Source organism: Schistocerca piceifrons, chromosome 1 (genome assembly GCF_021461385.2).
Source record: "Schistocerca piceifrons isolate TAMUIC-IGC-003096 chromosome 1, iqSchPice1.1, whole genome shotgun sequence".
Taxonomy (NCBI): domain Eukaryota; kingdom Metazoa; phylum Arthropoda; class Insecta; order Orthoptera; family Acrididae; genus Schistocerca; species Schistocerca piceifrons.
Genome location: NC_060138.1, coordinates 256771973 through 256791619, shown reverse-complemented (window position 1 = coordinate 256791619; position 19647 = coordinate 256771973). Strand labels below are relative to the sequence as shown.

The following is a 19647-nucleotide window of genomic DNA, read 5'->3' as shown; positions in this document are numbered from 1 at the left end:
TTTGCATGAAGATAACTGGCCAACTTTGCAGATGAATATCTTTTCACCTAGGCATCCAATGTTAATTAAATTTGATCCACATATAGACACCATGGGTAGGACTAACCCTCTTGAAGTTTTGGTGTGATTGGTTCATATGAAAAGTAGCAGTGGTTGGTCAGACCTTGGCTCTCACAATAGTGCGACAAATGTTTTAGCCACTTTAGAGGCTTTTATCTATATTTAGGTGTGGCTAAATCCCTAATTTTTGCCATGGTGTCATTCAGCATAAAAATTTGTCTATGTATATTTAAGCAAATGACCGAATGTCTGCTAGAATTTTTAAAAAAGCCTAGCAAACTTGGCACATTTGCACCCTCATATGTGATGTGTACCTCTCTTTAAAAGCCTCTAAAAATTCAGCCACTGAAGATACTGGACTGAAATTTGATATATAACCATAAAAGACCATATAGAACCTTCACACCACATTTCATTAGATTTTGAGAGGGTCGAGTGGGGACACTTTTTAATATTGGTCCTATAATATAATAAAATAATGTAATAGATGATGATAAAATGTTGAAATGCATGACTTTTTAAAATGTATTGAATTAATGAGATTAATTTTTCGGCATGAATGACAAGCACAATAAGCTGAGCTATGCCTGGAAATAAGTTTGTATTAGTTCATATTATTTTGCAGGGTGAAGTAGTTTCTTTCTTCGCTGTAGATTTGTGCTTACCATTCTTTATAATGCTACATTTGGTCGCCGTGTTCACCTGTGAAGTCTTGACCGTGTTCCCATTAAGCTTATCGGATCTTCGTAATTTTCCAAGGTACACAGGTGGGCTTCAGTTCTTTTAGTTGTCGTACTATTTGAAATAACACTTCTCACTTGTTCACTAGCTGAGTGCGAATCCTTCCTTCCTCCTACTGGTACAAGAAAAACTCCTCTCTTTTTTAACAACTGAAAATAAAAAATACCTGACGGTAGGCATAGGTTCTGTGATGGGCTACCGCTTCATCTTTTCTCTTTGCCTTTAAAGAAGACGAAAACATAAAAGAAATGCGAAAGGTTTATCACAGTCCCTTTGACTTGAAATGACTGTATTGGAAAATCTCTCACCTTACAGCTTGCATGCTAGTCTACAAAGCACCAGCAGAGGACACCAGAGGATCATGAGGAACAAATTGTTGCCCCACTTAGTTTGAACATCTGCAGTAGGTAACATTTCAAGCAAATATGGAGGTGAAAAAAGTAGTGATACTAGTTGTCCTTTGAAAAGGACTTGCATGTTCCTTGACACGTGGACAGGCATTGATCTGCTGAAATAGGACATGTGAAGATGCCTCAAGGAAGGGTGGGTAGCTCCTCATACTGTAAAAATCCTGTAATGATGTGAGTGCTGCTCAGACTGCCCTAATGTAAATAACCTACCCAAACACTGTGAATGAACCTGTACAGTGCTTTAGGGTCACGTGGATAATATTCTGAGGAGTGACTGAACTGAGATCCTGTAGTGTGATCCCGTTGCATGGTCCAGAATGTCATTGTTTACTATTTACAACTCTCTTTTATCCATTATTTGCACATGTCCATCAATACCATAATAGCATGCCCTGTAGCAACCATATTCTCATGTAATGACTGTAATTTTTCCTAAAGTAATCGTTATAGCCCCTTCAAAAGTACTTAGGTTCTAATATGCCACCCATTTGATGTTGATTAAACATACTGGCACTTGCATATTTTTTCCCCTTCATTTGACAAAGCTTCACTGACTGATCTTGGCGTAGCACTGACTGCATGTGAGCTATCCCTCTGCAAATCTGAATTACTTGTTTGTGGCACACATCTTGTAACTTAGACTCATTGAGCCTATTCACTCTGGATATTGCAGTTCTCATGAACAACTGTAGTTCCAACTCAGTTTACATCTTGCCCTCTGAATTAGAGGTTCATCAGCATTGTGTATTGGGATAGATTGTTACTCACCATATAGAGGGTGTGTTGAGTGAAGTACACACATGTTTAAAAGAAGACAATGGCACAGTATTAAAAGCTGTCCTATACATAGTGATCTGCTTGTGCAGATGCCTGTAATGCAGGAAATTCTGCTGTGGTTTTTGTTCACAGTTAGCCTTTAAAATGTTAAATCAGCATTGGAGGTAGAAAAAAAAACAGTCTAAATGGTCCAGGGACAGACTCCTTAAATGACAACAGTTTTCACATATTCATTTACCTCATAAACTGTGTTGCAAACTTGACAGCTTGGCAGAATTATTCACAAATGGACATGGATACATGCATTGATACTGTAACTCCTCATATAATACGAGGAGATTAATTTCATGTATCAGTTGTGGCAAGCTACAGATAATATTTTTACATTTTATGCATGATTATAATATAAGAGCAGCCAATGAAGTATTTTTGTTTCTGAGTATCTGAGGATTTTCGGTTCCCTGCTTGAACTCAGCCAGCAACCTTTTATTAATCTTTGCACTATAAAACTCCATTCTGAACTCTAGATATGAATTCGTGGACTATGTGGAAAGCTTTACTTTTAATATTATGCTTGTGAATTGTATGCTTTGCTTTTCGTTAACTCTTGTTGTGAACTAAATATTTCATTAGGGAGTAGATGTATTGATACACAAGCATAGGAATCTCTATTCCACTGTGCACACTGCTGCAAGATTTTCCTTTATCAATGTAGGACATTATTCTGACTGCACTCTTCTGTGGAGTACATAATTTTTTTTTTCTTCTACCCAACCTCAAAAGATCATGGCATAACACAGTATTAAGTGAAGTGTGTTAGCAATCCAGTAATGCATGTCTATGCAATAAAGGGGATTTCTAAATTGCAAAGCAGACAGAAGTAGTAAGCTTGTTTGGTCTGCAACTATGCTGTTGTTGTTGTTGTTGTTGTTGTTGTTACTACTGCTACTACTACTACTACTACTACTACTACTACTATTACTATTAATATTATTATTGTTAAAACTTTGTTTGCAAAACTGATGGTGGTCATACACATGTAGAATCCCACATAGTGGTTACAGTTAAGCTGGTAGGCCACATGGCTGCCTTTGATAGGGCAGAAAATGTCTGGAGGAGAAGGTAGTGGGAAAATGCATGGGATATGTCTTGCATTTAGGTCTGTTACAGGTATATGAACTATGGGGCAAGGTGATGGGAGTGGGAGTGGCATAGTGACAGACAAAGACATTGTGTAGTTTGGTGATCAGTGGAATACTATCACGTCTCCCAGCACAACCTCTCAATACTGCACCTAGCAGTCCACCATCCTGACCCTGCCACATCCTTGCATGTTGCTACAGGCAGCAGTACAGAATCTTCCCCCTTCCCTAACCTGCTATCCCTCCCCACCTCATGCTTCTTCCATACCCCCAGTACCCACCTCAGCTGAGATCACTACTCACCACAGTTGGGCCTCAGTGCCTGGAGGTGACAGTGGCTGTGTGTGAATGCGCAGTTAGATCTGATGAAGTGCGAAGTCCAGTAGCTTAATAATGTCATACAGTCATATTTTAGGTATTTTAAATATGCGTATCTTCCAGTCTGTGCCGCCTCTATGTGATGTGTAGCAATCTGTCTTAATTCATGTTGGTATTCCATCCCAGATCCTCCATTGTTACATAGATATTTTGTTTTATTGGCACAAAATACTTTAGTGATTTTATGAAACGTTTGTTCCATTTGGTTTATCTTCATATGTAACATTATTATGTTAATTAGCTAAATCTACTTGATCGGCACGTTTTCTTACTATCAGATCAAATATTGATTATTTCTGTTTACTTCCAAATTCCTATATATTTCTGGAACAAGTTGTAGTGACACTGGCAGTCTTCCCATACATTCTTACTGGAAACTTTGTTGCCAGCAGTGACCCAGAACTGACATGAACTCTAGCTGTCGTCTGTCATTACTGTCTGAAACCAAACCTACGTTTTAGTTTGCAGACAATGACTCTCAGATTCCATCTCTGTGACGATGTTAATACTCTCAAACTGTTTGATGAAAATGAAAATCCTTCCCACTTGCACCCACTAAGAAAGTGTCACATTAGTAATTCAAGTAATCAGATGTCAAGACCTCACCACCCCCCAGAGAAACATGTGTGATTAACATTAACCTTTCTACACATATACTTTTCAAGCCATTGGATAATGCATTATTAAGTTAGAAGCCTTCAGGAATAGTAGTTTTGTTAATGAGCACACAAAGCAGTTTGTAGCATATCCTGTCATGTCATCATACTAAGCTAAATATGCAGCCAGCCAGTAATGTTGTTGTGACTCGCCGATCATTCAAAGTGCCGCCGCACAATTATGCGCGTCCTCTACATGCGGCGCTGTCTGCCAGCCATGCAGCAGCCACGCCACCTAAGTGGCCAGCCAGCCAGCGGCCGCTAGACTTGGACTCAGTGCTCATTTGAATGTTACAGTGTTCACATGTCTTGCTTTGTCAGCTTGCTCAGTGACTTACACGTGTTGTGTCATTTTGAAATATAAGTGTTCAGCTTGATGTTATAACAAATGTGTCCGCACAGAAAGTTCAGAAGGATTGCAAAACCCATCGTAAATAAAATCCTGGTAGTTGTGAGCTGAGAAATATACTTATTGACAGAGGAACTCTGAGTTAGCTGCCCCAGAGAGGCTTTAATTAAGGATGGTGATTGGGCAGTGATTAGCCAGTGGGATCCTGCTGACAATACACAGGGTGACATGCACACAGCTGGTGTCAGGGCAGTAGGCATTTCTCCTTGTTATTGTGTCCTGCGGTGCCCTGTTCATGGGACACCATTGACAAACACCATATTTCAAATCAAGCGGAATGCAACACTGAGAACGTTGACCTCACTAACCACATCAGTGTCACTCTCACATAAAGCACAGTGTTTGGCAGAAAGTACTTCATACCAATATTACAACTTTCTATATAATCCATTGCATGTGGCACAAGGGTAAATTATTGTGTACATGCCTAAGTATTAATCTTTCTGATATTAGCTTCATGATCACTATGAGGGATGCACAGCTGAAGCACTATAAATGTTATAGTGTCGTCCATAAATACGATTGTATCAATTTACTGAATGGGTTTTGTGAGAACAAATATCATCTGTCTTCCAAAGAGGGCCATTCACTTATATGGATTCAGGTAATCATTCAGCTAAATTCTTCTTCTGCTCCTAGATCCTGTGTGACATTTGGGATATCCATCACATAATCAACTTCAAATGGTTTAGAACTCCCTTTTATGACGGGAAAGACATGGGGATTATTCAGCTAAACACACATTATTGCCAACAGCTGCATAATGTCGGCCTGAGAATCAGTTGCCCACACATATCAGCAGCCTGTCATATTTCATGTGTGTTCCACCAACAAACCTGTAACAGTTTCTAAGAGAAGGCGAAAAGGAACAACATCAAAAAAACTAACTGAAAATAATTTGAAAATATGATGAACAGGCAAGTGTAGATTGTAGGCTGATAGCTACATATATGAGAGCATGTAAGGAGAGTATCTAAGATGAAGATACGTTATAGTGCATTTAAAATTAGTTGCGACTTTTGACAGTTCAGTACACAGCAACTGGTGGTAGCGTAGTTGCCAGTGTGTGCTTAAAGTGGGCCCCATCAAGCTCACTTGACTATGTGAACAGCAAGTCGGCCTATTTGCAATCTTTCTCAAACGATTTTAAAGAGACTATTAGTGAATAAACTCTGATTATCGCACATCTTGTAGCTTTATTCATCAGCTTCGTGATGAACTGCCTATCATTTCGTTAATGGTTATGGTCAATGTGATATTTCGATGTTAGGGAAACTACTGCGCGAAATTCTTAAGAGCTTGTAGTGAAAAATATGGATATCCATGAATTTGCCTTTGATGCATGTTAGATCATATGTAGCTGAAATTTAGATAACATATTGAATTATTCTTTAAACTTAGAAGAATACCTCTATCTATCTTCACTGTCGAGAAAATGGAATGTATGTTAACGGCGCTGTCACAAACACGCGCACCAGTGAAAAAGCCAAAGTAAAAATTTTATAAATCCCTCATATCTCATAAATGGTCTGTGATATCGAAACATGTTTTTGGAAAATGATACCACGCAAAGAGGAGAGTATTTTGCCATATAAGTGACATGCAAAATTTCTATATCTAACCTGATATTCAAACAGCCACAGTTTTTTAAATGAAATAATGTAACATTTAAGAACCATCAATAGCTGATGAAACAAGATTTGCTGTGGGTTTTGCAACAGTATAAGTGAAGGAGATACAAGTTTATTTTAAAACTGAGAATGGGCTTTCTCGTACCTGTTGACATGTCTTGCCCTCAGTTGTTAGTTTAATAACACACTGTTTTAGGATTCTGTCACAATTTCAGCTGCAATAGACTGGTAGTGAGCTGAATATTTGTAAACTCTGCTGTGTTTAGACATGGCACAAGAGAAATTACGTATTATTCAAAACTTGTCATAATCCATCTTCACCTAGATTCATACATTCTCAGTGGAATTTAAATGAGCATGATATAGAGGAAGCCTGATTAAACTATGCCATTTCATTTAGCATCAGCCAGTTTGTTGACCTGGCAGCATGGAGTTTTTGGCTTGTACAAAAGTTCCGTTAACTCCGCCTTACACAAGTTATGTTCACTTTTATCCAATGGAACATTTCTTTGTACCCAGAGCAAAATATTCACTTTCCTTCATGCATTGTTGAAGCTCTATCCATCAGGTTGAAATGGTATGGCACGTTGTCCTTTATTATTGTCGAATTTGGAGGAATATTATACAGAACAACATTATCTTCACAGCTGGTGAATGTGTTGTTGGACGACCACTTTTATTGAAAATCTCATGTTCAGATGCGCTGCACTGTTTTTATCAAAGTGACGCCAACACAAAACACTAGTTCAATATATGATTACTGCAGAACACTTCAGCACAAGAAAATATTACTTTACAAGGAGAGCTAATGAACGTAGGTGCATCTAATGCGTGGCATAACATGGTAGTGTTTATCCACAGCGTGGCAGCAGGGGCGCTTTACCAACTGAACCGCTGGTGGCGTGGTAGGGAAAGCCAGCTCGCCATTAGTGTTACCTAGGCAATGGCGTAATGTGCCCTCCTGTGTGCCAAACGTCAAAAGTCACAACTAATTTTAAATGCACTATAAGTGTTTTAAAAGTGCTGATAGATGAACTGGTACAAAGATGGAGAAAAGCTGCAGAAGGAAGCAAATGTATCTACAGGTGGTAAAACAGGTACTGTAATTAATAAAGAAATAAAGGGTAACAACCTCGGCTGTTTCACACATTTGAAAGTAATAAGAGATGACACAGTCTATCAGCTAGTCAGCTATAGATGATAATGTGAGGTTCCAAGGAAAAAAAAAAAACAGAACAACAAAAATAAACAAACACCAGGAGTAAGAATCATCTATACTTAACGTTATTTTTCTTACCTCAACAGTGTGGAAAGACATTGACAGGGGGGAAAAAAGAGAAAGCTGCAGAACTTGACTGAACTAATTAGAGCTTTGGGGTGGCAGTGTGAGACTGAATCCTTCAACTGTTTAATAGCTGTGGGAGTCTTTGCAACATTCCAGATGACACAGAGTAGTTGGCTTGTTGGAAGTAAATAAAAAAATTCATCTGAACCTTAGGGTAACCATTAGAGCACTTCATACGTGTGTCAAAGTCGAATGTGCAGCACTTTTTCCCCTCACTTACTTTCATGTAGGCACTCACTGAATGCAATCTAACAGATGTGTGCACCCTTTCATGCAGCAAAGGAAACATGGTAGTTAGCTGTGTGACAGTACCGTGGGAGGCATATTGATAGACCACTGAGCCTACACACACTGCAACTTTGCAGCCTATGCACATACACATGCATTCAACTTTGTTATGAAAGTCTCCCAAACAGTTGTGTCATTAGTTGCGGTGGTGTCAGTCGCCTTCAGTAATTCCCATCAAACAGTGCAAAGTTTATTTGCCCTCTCTCTTGCTCACCGTAGGCATCATGTGGATTAGGTACATGCTTCCAGTGCTCAAGTTACCACCCAGCTTGTTGTTGAGCCATGTATGTACGATATTTGAGACACTTTCATTGAACAGATGACATCTGCTATAGATCCCCATCAGATATCTCAACAAACTAGTTTCTGACCTGATAAACCTTGCACAAAACAGGTACTCCTCATTTAAAGCAGTTTTGAACTTGACAGACTGGCAGAAACAATTTTGAGTGACCTTTTGGCAGCCGGCAATTTGTGAAATTATGTATTATCGTCAAACAGTATGATACATTGAGAACTGCTGGAAAACAGAATTTTCATTAATTATACAGAAGATTGTTCACCAAAGCAAGATGTCACAAGACTTTAATGTTTGTCAAAAACTCTTAAATATCTACCGAACAAGGTGGCGCAGTGGTTAGCATTTGGAAGGATGACAGTTCAAATCCGCATCTGGCTATGTAGATTCAGGTTTTCCATGATTTCGCCTTAACAGCTCCAGTTAGGTTCCAACTCTCACATGCTACATACCTGCAGAGTAGCAAGTTACATATTTAGCTTGTCTACATGTTATTAGTGGTGCTGAGATGGATAGAAAGTGCACATACTGTGTGTGGACGCAGGAGGAACTAGCCACAGTTCGCAAACTGCTATGGTCAGCCATCTTCTGGTTGATGCCTCAGGATGTAACAGTGGCAGCTTGTTTCACCCACGGGCTCTGCTACCGATGCACTTTCCTATGGATCCAACATGGGGGATCCGACCTCAGCGCAAGGTGGGTGGTGGGCCGTGAAGCATTTGCATTGTTTGATACAGAGAGCCAATGTGGAGGGCTGGCCATCTGGTTTTGTCCATTCATCCTGTGAATTGACAAATGGTCGCTCCTTCAGCAGGGTCCAAGCAGGCACATGGGGGGAGGATTTGCTAGTTATTGGGAGCTCCAGTGTTAGGTGCATTATGCAGCCTCTTAGGGAAATATCGTTAACTGCCAGAAACAAAGCCAATGTGCACGCGGTATTTCTGCCAGAGGCCTCATCCAAGATGTGAAGGCCTCATCCGCTATCAAGCATGCAGGCTGCAGTCACCTGCAAGTCATGGCTCATGTAGGCATCACTGATGCCTGTTGCTTGGGTTCTAAGGCTATCCTCAGTTCATACAGGTAGCTGGTAGAAGTGGTGAAAGCTGCTGGCCTTGCACATGGGATACAAGCAGAGCTCACAATTTGCAACATTGTTCCCAGAGTAGACTGGAGTCCTTTGGTTTGGAGCCGACTGGAGGGTCTGAGTCAAATCATTGAAATTTCTCATGTTGAGAAAGGAGAAAGAACAGTTTGTTTGGGGAAAAACTTCTATAGCCAGTATCAGATAAATGCATATTTTATTTTCTACATCCCGTTTTGACAGGCTTTGCTGTCATCTTCTGTTATTCAAAAATTGTTGTAATGAGAGGTGTTCATTATGAGTTGGAACCTCATGCCAAGTTGTCATATTAGTAAATAATATGTATCACATTATGCGAAGATTTGTCAGAAATAAAACGCTTGGAGTCAAAAAGCATCTTGTCCACGTTGCAACTATACCATACACGCCTTCTAAGGTGGTTCATCAAAGATGTGGAACATGTCAAGGTAATGTAAACAGATGTGCTGTTGTACGTATTACTGTATATTGTGTTTTTTAGGACTTAACTATCATGTGTGAGTGCTACGTATGTGGACATGACCATGTGCTTTCTGCTGATTGTTAATGTTTTATTTCTGAAAAACGTGTGCATAATGTTCTACATTTTATCCAATAATGCGATAACTTGGCATGATGTTCCCATGCACAATGAATATCTTTTGAAACAATAATATTTGAAGACCATAAGATGATTGCATAACGATCGAAACCAGTTATTTAAAAAAAATAAAAAAAATAAAGTATGTTTGGGATGGAGACTTGTTGGACTGCCCGTGATAGGTCAGGGGTGCACTACACAAAGGAAGCAGCTACTTGGGTAGCAGAATACTTGTGGAGGCACTTGGGGGTTTTTAGGCTAGGTGGTGCTTTGAGATACTCTGATAACACTCACCAGTCGACACACAGACAGTGAAATCAGACGCTTTCAGACTAAAGACACTCCACCTGTCAAAATTTTATCAGTAAATTGTCAAAGCATTTGTAACAAAATTCTCAAATTTTCTGCCCTCCAGGAAATTTTTCGTGGTCAGCATATTCTCAGGATTGAGAGCTGGCTGAAACTCGAAGTAGAAAGTTTGAGATATTTAGTGAGTCATGGAACATATATTAGAAAGAGAGATTAGATGCTTTGGGGGGGGGGGGGGGGGGGGGGAGTGTTCATTGCAGCTGACAAAAGTATTGTGTGTAATTTGGTCAATTTTGAGTGTGATAGTGAAGTTATCTGAATGTAATTAACAAGTTTAGGCGAAAGTTAATTGTTGGATGTTTTTACTGGCCACTCGATTCCATGATGGCCATTTTTAGAGTCTGAAAGAAAACCTATGCTCAGTAGCGCAGAAATAAACAGATCCTGCAATATTAGTTGGAGGTGACTTTTACCTACTGAGTATAGACTGGGATGTCTAAGGACACATTCCAGGGAATATGGACAGGCAGTGTTACAAAGTACTTTTGAACATATTTGCAGAAAACTGTCTTGAGCAACTAATTCAACAGCCCACTTGCAATGGAAATGTTTTAGGCCTTTTAGCTGCAAACGGTGACCTCATTGACGGTGTCAGTAAACAGACAGAGATTAGTGATCATGATGTCATCATAGCAATGATGGTTACCAAAGTTAATGAATTAGTCAAAAAGATTAAGAAATTTTTTTTGCTAGAAAGAGCAGATAAGCAGCTACTGGTATCCCACTTAGTGAATTAGTTCCAGTATGGCAGTAGTAGAGGGATTTACGGGCAATGCTCAAACAGATTGTAAATTATACTCTGGAGAAGTATGTGCCATGTGAATGGATTAAGAACAGAAAAAACTCACCATGGTTTAATAACAAAATCCAGAAAATGCCGAGGAAGCAGACTGCTGCACTCTTGGTCCAAAAGAGAACACAGAATTGATAGCAGGGAAAAGTTAGTAAGATTCATGCGTCAGTGGGCGAAGCATACAGCAACTTCTGTCGTCATATCTTAGCAAACAGTCATGCCGAGAACCTGAGACAATTCTGGTCCTACCCAGTCACTCGTTGACAATCAGGTGTGGTGATAGAAGATAGCAAAAGGTAAGCTGAAATTTTATTAATTGATTTATTAACTGTTGTAACCATCATTGATATGGTGGCATCATGATCTCTAATCTCTGTCTTTATACTGATGCCATCAGTAAGGTCAGGCGTTTTTGCAGTTAAAAGGTCTAAAATATTTCCATTGTACGTGGGCTGTTCAACTAGTTCCTCAAGACAGTTTTCAGAAAATGTGTTCAAAAGTACTTTGCAAGATTGCCTCTTCATATTCCGTGGGATGTATCCATAAAATCCCAGTCTTTGTTTGGTATGTGAAAGTCACCTCCAACTAATATTTCAGGATCATACGAAAATACCAACATCTGAACATTGCAGAGACTCCTATTGGGGGATGTTGTCATAGGTATCCCTGTTGTAGAGATGCAAATGAAAGAGTTGAAAACAAATAAATTGCCAGGTCTGGATGGAATCCCAGTTTGGTTTTACAAAGAGTGCTCTGTGGCATTAGCCCCTTAGGTTGCTTGCATGTATCGCGAATCTCTCTCACCCAGGGCAATGTTCTAAATGACTGGAAAAAAGCACTGGCGACTCCTATATATGTTGTTTTTTGTTGTTGTGGTCTTCAGTCCTGGGATTGGTTTGTTGCAGCTGTCCATGCTACTCTATTCTGTGCAAGCCTCATCATCTCCCAGTACCTGCTGCAGCCTACATCCTTCTGAATCTGCTTAGTGTATTCATCTCTTGGTCTCCCTCTACGATTTTTACCCTCCATGCTGCCCTCCAGTACTAAATTGGTGATCCCTTGATGCCTCAGAACATGTCCTACCAACCGATCCCTTCTTCTAGTCAAGTTGTGCCACAAACTCCTCTTCTCCCCAATTCTATTCAATTCTATGTGATCTACCCATCTAATCTTCAGCATGCTTCTGTAGCACCACATTTCGAAAGCTTCTATTCTCTTCTTGTCCAAACTATTTATCGTCCATGTTTCACTTCCAGAGATGGCTACACTCCATGCAAATACTTTCAGAAATGACTTCCTGACACTTAAATCAGTACTCGATGTTAACAATTTCTCTTCTTCAGAAACGCTTTCCTTGCCATTGCCAGTCTACATTTTATATCCTCTCTACTTCGACCATCATCAGTTATTTTGCTCCCCAAATAGCAAAACTCCTTTACTACTTTAAGTGTCTCATTTCCTAATCTAATTCCCTCAGCATCACCCGACTTAATTCGACTACATTCCATTATCCTCGTTTTGCTCTTGTTGGTGTTCATCTTATACCCTCCTTTCAAACACTGTCCATTCCGTTCAACTGCTCTTCCAAGTCCTTTGCTGTCTCTGACAGAATTACAATGTCATCGACGAACCTCAAAGTTTTTATTTCTTCTCCATGGATTTTAATACCTACTCCGAACTTTTCTTTCGTTTCCTTTACTGCTTGCTCAATATACAGATTGAATACCATTGGGGAGAGGCTACAACCCTGTCTCACTCCCTTCCCAACCACTGCTTTCCTTTCATGTCCCTCGATTCTTATAACTGCCATCTGATTTCTGTACAAATTGTAAATAGCCTTTTGCTCCCTGTGTTTTACCCCTGCCACCTTCAGAATTTGAAAGATAGTATTCCAGTCAACATTGTCAAAAGCTTTCTCTAAGTCTACAATTGCTAGAAACGTAGGTTTGCCTTTCCTTAATCTTTCGTCTAAGATAAGTCGTAGGGTCAGTATTACCTCACATGTTCCAACATTTCTACGGAATCCTATATATAAAAAGGGTAAATGAACTTATCTTCAAAATGACAGACCAGTTAGTTAGCTGCGGAATTCTTGAACTTATTTTCAGTTGAAATACAATAAAAGTTCCTGTCCACAAATCAACGATGTTTTAGAAAGCATCGCTCATGCAAAACTCAGCTTGCTCTGTTCTCACACGATATCCTGTGTGCTATGGATGAACAACAACATGCAGGTTTAGTATTCCTAGGTTTCCAAAAAGCATTTGATGTAGTACCCCGCTGCAGACTGATAACGAAGGTACTATCATATGGAATAGGTTTCCAGATATGTGAGTGACTTGAAGACTTCTTAAGTAATAGGACCCAGTATGTTGCCCTCAATGATGAGTGTTCATCAGACAGAAGAGTATCATGAGGAGTGCCCCAGGGAAGTGTGATAGGACCAATATTATTATCTATATACACAAATGATCTGACAGACAGATCAGCACCAAATTTGCCAATGATGCTGTGGTGTATGGGAAGGTGTCATCATTGAATGACTGTAGAAGGATACAAGATGACTTAGACAAAATTTCTAGTTGGGGTGAGAATGGTAGATAGATTTAAATGTAGGGAAATGTAAGTTAATGCCGATGAGTAGGAAAAACAATCCCATAATGCCAAATACAGTATTAGTAGTGTGCTACTTGACACAGTCAAGCCAATTAAATATCTGGAGGTAATGTTGCGAAGTGAAATATAATGGAGCAAGCATGTAAGGATCATAATGGGGAAACTGAATGGTCGAATTTTGTTTATTGGGAGAGTTTTAGGAAAGTATGGTTTCCCTGTAAAGGAAACAGTGTACAGAACACTACTGCGACCCATTCTTGAGTATTGCTTGAATGTTTGGGATCCCCACCAGGTCATATTAAAGGAAGACATTGAACCAACTCAGAGGTGTGCTGCTAGATTTGTTACCGGTAGTTTCTGTTGACACACAAGTATTATGGAAATGCTTCAGGAACTCAAACAGGAATCCCTGGACAGAAGGCGACATTCTTTTTGAGGAATGCTATTGAGAAAATTTAGAGAACTGGCATTTGAAGGTGACTGCAGAAGGATCCTACTGCCATGAATGTACATTTCATGTAAGGCCCACAGAAAAATTAAAGCCCATGCAGAAGGACGTACACAGTCATTTTTTTCTCTGTGAGTGGAACAAAGCAAGAAATGACTGATAGTGTAACAAGGTATCCTCTGCCTCTTACCATATGTTAGCTTGCGGAGTATTTATGTAGATGTAGAACTGCCCAGATGGTTCCTTTGCAAGAGCGCAGCTGACTTCCTTCCCTTTTCTTGAAACAGTCCAACCTTGCACCCAGTCTCTAGTGGCAAAGTTGTCAAAGGCACATTAAACCCTAATCTTCCTTCCTTCTTGAATGCCTATATAGGCAGTCAACCAAAATCTTAAGACACAAAATCCCTCTTATATGGTGATGCTATAAACACTTACTTCTAAGGCATTAAAGAGAAATTAACAGCTGGACTAAAAGTGTTTTCCCATTAAAAGGATTTTTAGCTGAACTGGCATCTAAGACCCATGTGCATAATTTTTGTCTTCAAAATAGAAAAGATCAAAGACACTGAAGATTACGGGGAACAGAGCTGCATTGGAGGATAGCATAGGCCTACATTTACATTTCTTAGACAAACTCTAGCCATTGGAAGTGAGAACTCATCTCCGCAGTACATCAAGCAATTGGTTAAGTAAAAGTAATCACTGACTGTGTATGGAAGTTGGGCAGTGCACAGCTATGTGAATATGAAAGGGAACACAATATTACACTTCTTTAGAACTCAAACACATACCTACAGTCTCTTGGCACAGCAGTCTGTAGAAGTAGGCATGTATGGTTATCTTTACCTGTTCTATTGTTTATGTTCTGCCCATAATGCATCTTTGTTTGTATTTCACCCTAAATTTGTTTTCCCCATGACCTTCCCTATCCACAATGATAAGAAAAATATATTTCATTTAGATGGATTTCTGATACTTACTTATGTCATTATTGGATACAATGCACACACTCTGGGAGCTCCACCATATTGTTCTTATAATCTTGTTTTGTTACAGATATATTTCTTTAACATTGTAAATATCCCCTTACTCTGCTGTAGTTTCATGCAGGGGGGGGGTGTCATGTCATATCTTGTAAGACTTGTAACGTGAATCACGTTATTAAGAAATTATAAAAATCTTCTCCTCCCTCTGCTCCCCCCCCCCCCTCCTCCCTCTCTCTCTCTCTCTCGCTCTGTGTGTGTTGGGGGCGGGGGCGTCCTCACGTGCATGCATGCATATGTGCACACGCTTGCACTCACGTGTTCGTACACGGGTGTGTATGTATGTGATATGTGTGCGTGTTTGTGTAGATTAGCCTATGTATGAAAATTAACACCATTTTACAAATTTTGCGATAAAAATAAATTTTTTGTTTGTTTTTAGGTTGGTTGTGGCTCTTGCACAAGACCTTCGTCAAGAGATTTATCCTTTTTATCAGGATATTTTACAAAAATTAATTCCTTTGCTGTCAAGCAAAGATGCTGATCAATTAGAGTGGACATTCAATTGTTTGGCTTACTTATTCAAATTCTTGTGGCGATATCTGGTAAAAGATGTGGATGCAGTTTTTGATAGCCTGATTCCTCTTCTTGGAAATTCAAAGCCACCTTATATAAATAATTTTGCTGCTGAAAGTTTTGCTTTTATTGCACGCAAAGTCAAGGACAAAACAGGATTCCTTGCTTTAATTTTAAAAACACTCCAAGAAAAACCAGAGGTAACTAGAGAGAAAAGATTCACAATTTTCTGTAGATATTAGAATAATTTCTAAAATGAAAGTTTATTTTGCAGGGAGTTTCAGGTTGTGGTCGTTTGCTGTTTGAAGTTATTAAAGGTGTGTCTGGCCAGTTCCATAGCTGTGCCGAAACAATATTACCTTTATATATGAAGTCATTAAACAATGCTGCATTACCACAGGACTTGTTATTTGATGTGTTATCTCATTTTATGACTGCCCTGACCAGTGGAACCCACCCACAGAAAGCAAATACTTTGTGGACTGCATTATTTGTGAGTACCATAATTTACTTTTAATCTGAGTTATCTAATTTTTGCTGCAGTTACTCCAGGAGTATTTATGTTGTAATATATTTAATAAGATAAAAAAATTTATGAATTTTGGAACAATTGACAAAAATCCAAGTTTTTGGAAGGGCTGTCTGCAAGATGTTCAAGAAGTAACAATGGATATAATTCTTATAACATGCTTATATGCTTATGTGTTCTGAAAACTTTATCCCTTTGGGTAGAGTTGGAGTAGAGTTTCACCAGTAAGTAATTCTGTAATTCATTATATATGCAGAATACACTAGTATCTTCATTTTAAGTCACCAGTAGCAGTCTTCATGTATGTGGTGTCCTGATATGTGTTAAAACCTTTTGCCTGTATAAAGTATGAATGTTGATGAAAACGGACTATAGCGTAGAGTTATTAAATACAGTATATTGTTTGCATATATTGCATAACATTAGTAAAATTGAAAAAAGGAGGGAATGTGGTGTACAATGAATAATATTTATGGCAGATGTCACTGAAAGTGGACTTTTCAGATGGCATTCAGTGTGCCAGTAACGTAAGTGTTGTATGAAGTTAAGGACCACTTGAACGGTGAGTCAAAAAACTTTTTTTATGAAATTGTAGAGCCTGGACATGAAATGAAAAGTTGTCTGCTAATAGTATGAAAACAAGGAGAAAATTTCTTACCCTTATCGTGAATTATGGTCATTTTTTTGCCAAAAATGCACCTTTTTTTTAGTTTAGTTCCCTTTCAGGTCAGTGTGTTTTGTCCAACATTTTTCAGCGTGTTGTGACTATCTTTGAAGTGCAAGTTGCTATCACTTTCTGATACTATGAAATTTGAAAATATCCCATTTCTGCCATTGCAAAATATGACATGTGCCCCAATTTGAGGCGTACAGTTCTTGAATGACTTTTAAGAATACTCAATGCGAGTGCACCTAATTGCTTGCAGGTCTTGAATAATGTTGAAAAACATCCGGTGTAGGTGTTGCATAGGTTAACTATTCGCACATGGATGTAGGTGACTAACAAGTATCAATCTCTTACTTAATATCTGTGCATTGTAATATTTTATATTTATCTTTGTGATTTCGTTAATATCTTCGTATCTACAGTAACACGCCCATGTTTCTTTTTAAGTCCACAATTAGGGCAGAAACTTTGAGTAATATATTTATTTATTTTTGTGGCTATATAATTAAAGCTATCATAATTTACTAACATTATTTATTTTGTTGTCACCACTAGCTGATCACATGGTATTGCCCTATTTATTTTTACGTCATCTCCAACTCACTCTTATCCCACCAGTAGAGGTGAAATGTGATTAGGACCATAACCAGTCAACCAAAGACTGTGAAGCCTTTGCATATGTCTCTAAATCAGTAATTTTTTATTTCTTCCCGTGTTACCACCTCCTTGCCCCATCTCATCTGTCACTGGAGTTATTGGGACTGACATCTAGGGTAGCATGTGGAAGTTTTGTTAGTTCATGGTGTCTCTATGACATGATTTGGCCAGACAAATAAAGTACCTCACGGCCTATAGATGACTCCTGACAATAAAAACAGAGGAAGTCATTGAAAACTTGGTTCGAATGGCTCTGAGCACTACGGGACTTAACAACTGAGGTCATAAGTCGCCTAGAACTTAGAACTACTTAAACCTAACTAACCTAAGGACATCACACACATCCCTGCCCGAGGCAGGATTCGAACTTGCGACCATAGCGGTCACGCGGTTCCAGACTGAAGTGCCTAGAACCGCTCGGCCACTTCGGCCGGCATTGAAAGCTTGATTTTACATTAAATCTTACACTGCAAGAAATCCTTGAAACATTTATCTGCTGATATAGTTTTTTTTTTCCCCTAGGTTTTTACATGCTACCCAACCCATCCATTATGGTGTTGGAAGGAATTATCCCAACAGTATTTTATTCCAGATAGTAAGGAATATGATTACCATCTTGTTGTCTGTTTATTTGTAAATTGCTGTTGTGTTTGTTATGCTTTGATGTCACCACTTTCCCACCACCACCACCACCACCACCACCACCACCAACAACAACAACAACAACCCACAAGAATTGGTGTTAAAGGTGTCTCATTTCTACTAATTAGTTTCCGGCACTATGTCACATGCTTCAGGTGTTTCATACCTGTCCTGGAGCATATGTATACATGTCTACGCATTCATATATTTAAAAGTGTTAAGATTACCAATTCTCACATATAAACCCATAGCCTCAGTAAGTGCCATTATAACACTTGTATATGTATGTAACACAATATGTCTAGAAACACAGTTTTGAGTGTTGTCTCTTTAAGTGGTGAGACATCTTATTATGGAGTATCCCAGTAATTATTGAACATGTTTACATGACAAATATTATGTAATACTGTGCAAAGGTAATTTTTCCTCCCCAACCCTTGAGAGCATGTGAAACATTTATGTGCCATTGACTGTAATCAAAATAAATAATATATACAATGTTTGTATTTTATTTCTTCAATGAAATAAATTTGTTTGTGCAGGAAACATTGCAGTTTTTCCAGTCATCTTGGTCCACTGATCGCAGTCAGCACAATGAGAAGGCTTTGCTGTACCTGTTGAAACTTTTTTATCAGTTAGTTCAGCACAAAAATGGTGTCTTTATTGTGGATTCAGGACTGACAACAAAACATCTGATTAATATTTTAGAGAAGCACAGTCTTCCAGATAGTGTTTTATCAGTTGTTCTAGACATAGGGGCATGCTTGCTTCTTTCTTCCCAGCTAAGACTTTCTCAAGAACACGCTAGTTTGCTTTTACTGAAGGTAAGTGCTTTAACATGAAGAAGTGTACATATATTTTTGAACTGTTCACATTTTCTAGTTGAAGAAGATGAAATATCAAAAACAAAGTGTAGTCACTTAAAAATGTGTGTTCTGTAATAAAACTATAAATCTTTGATAACTGTGTCCCTCTTAAGTTTAGTGTAATACATCTTATTTTTAATCATTTTATGTTAAGTTTTTCTAATTCTTAGCCTCATTAAATTTCACATATTGTTCAAAACTAATCGATTTATTTTGACATGCAGCTTCCTTTTTTATGTGGCTGAACATTTTGAAAGGGTCCTGTCAATTGAAATTTGCCAGCCATGCACATTTCCTTAACTTGCAATTCACTACTCTGTTCGCGAGTGTATGAACAGTTACAGAAATCCATTTTTCCATTAGATTGATCTGTATGTTCTTAGACAGTATCAAAATAATGAATTGGCACTCTAATTAAAACATATACAACACACTGATTTTACTGAAAATCTTCATATATTCCAAAAATAAAACTTGTACCTCAGGTTGACATAGGTTTCACATTAAAAAACTATGCTTGACACTGCCTCTGATGTGGTCCCAAGCAAATGCCTTAAATAACATTACAGTAGTATGGAACAAAGTCTCACATTGTTGGTTTCATGTTTTCTACAAAATTACAATTAAAGTTAATTTGATGAATTTAGTAATGGAAGAAGCATTGTT

General features: G+C 38.6%; 1 protein-coding gene across 1 annotated transcript in view; it reads left to right on the top strand.

The window, feature by feature from the left end:
* LOC124709358 (small subunit processome component 20 homolog) overlaps window positions 1-19647 on the top strand; it is a 186548-nt gene that overhangs the window by 17261 nt on the left and 149640 nt on the right. The window contains 3 exon segments of the mRNA XM_047240836.1: window positions 15487-15820; window positions 15895-16113; window positions 18658-18939. Coding sequence (XP_047096792.1) covers window positions 15487-15820; window positions 15895-16113; window positions 18658-18939 — 835 coding nt within the window.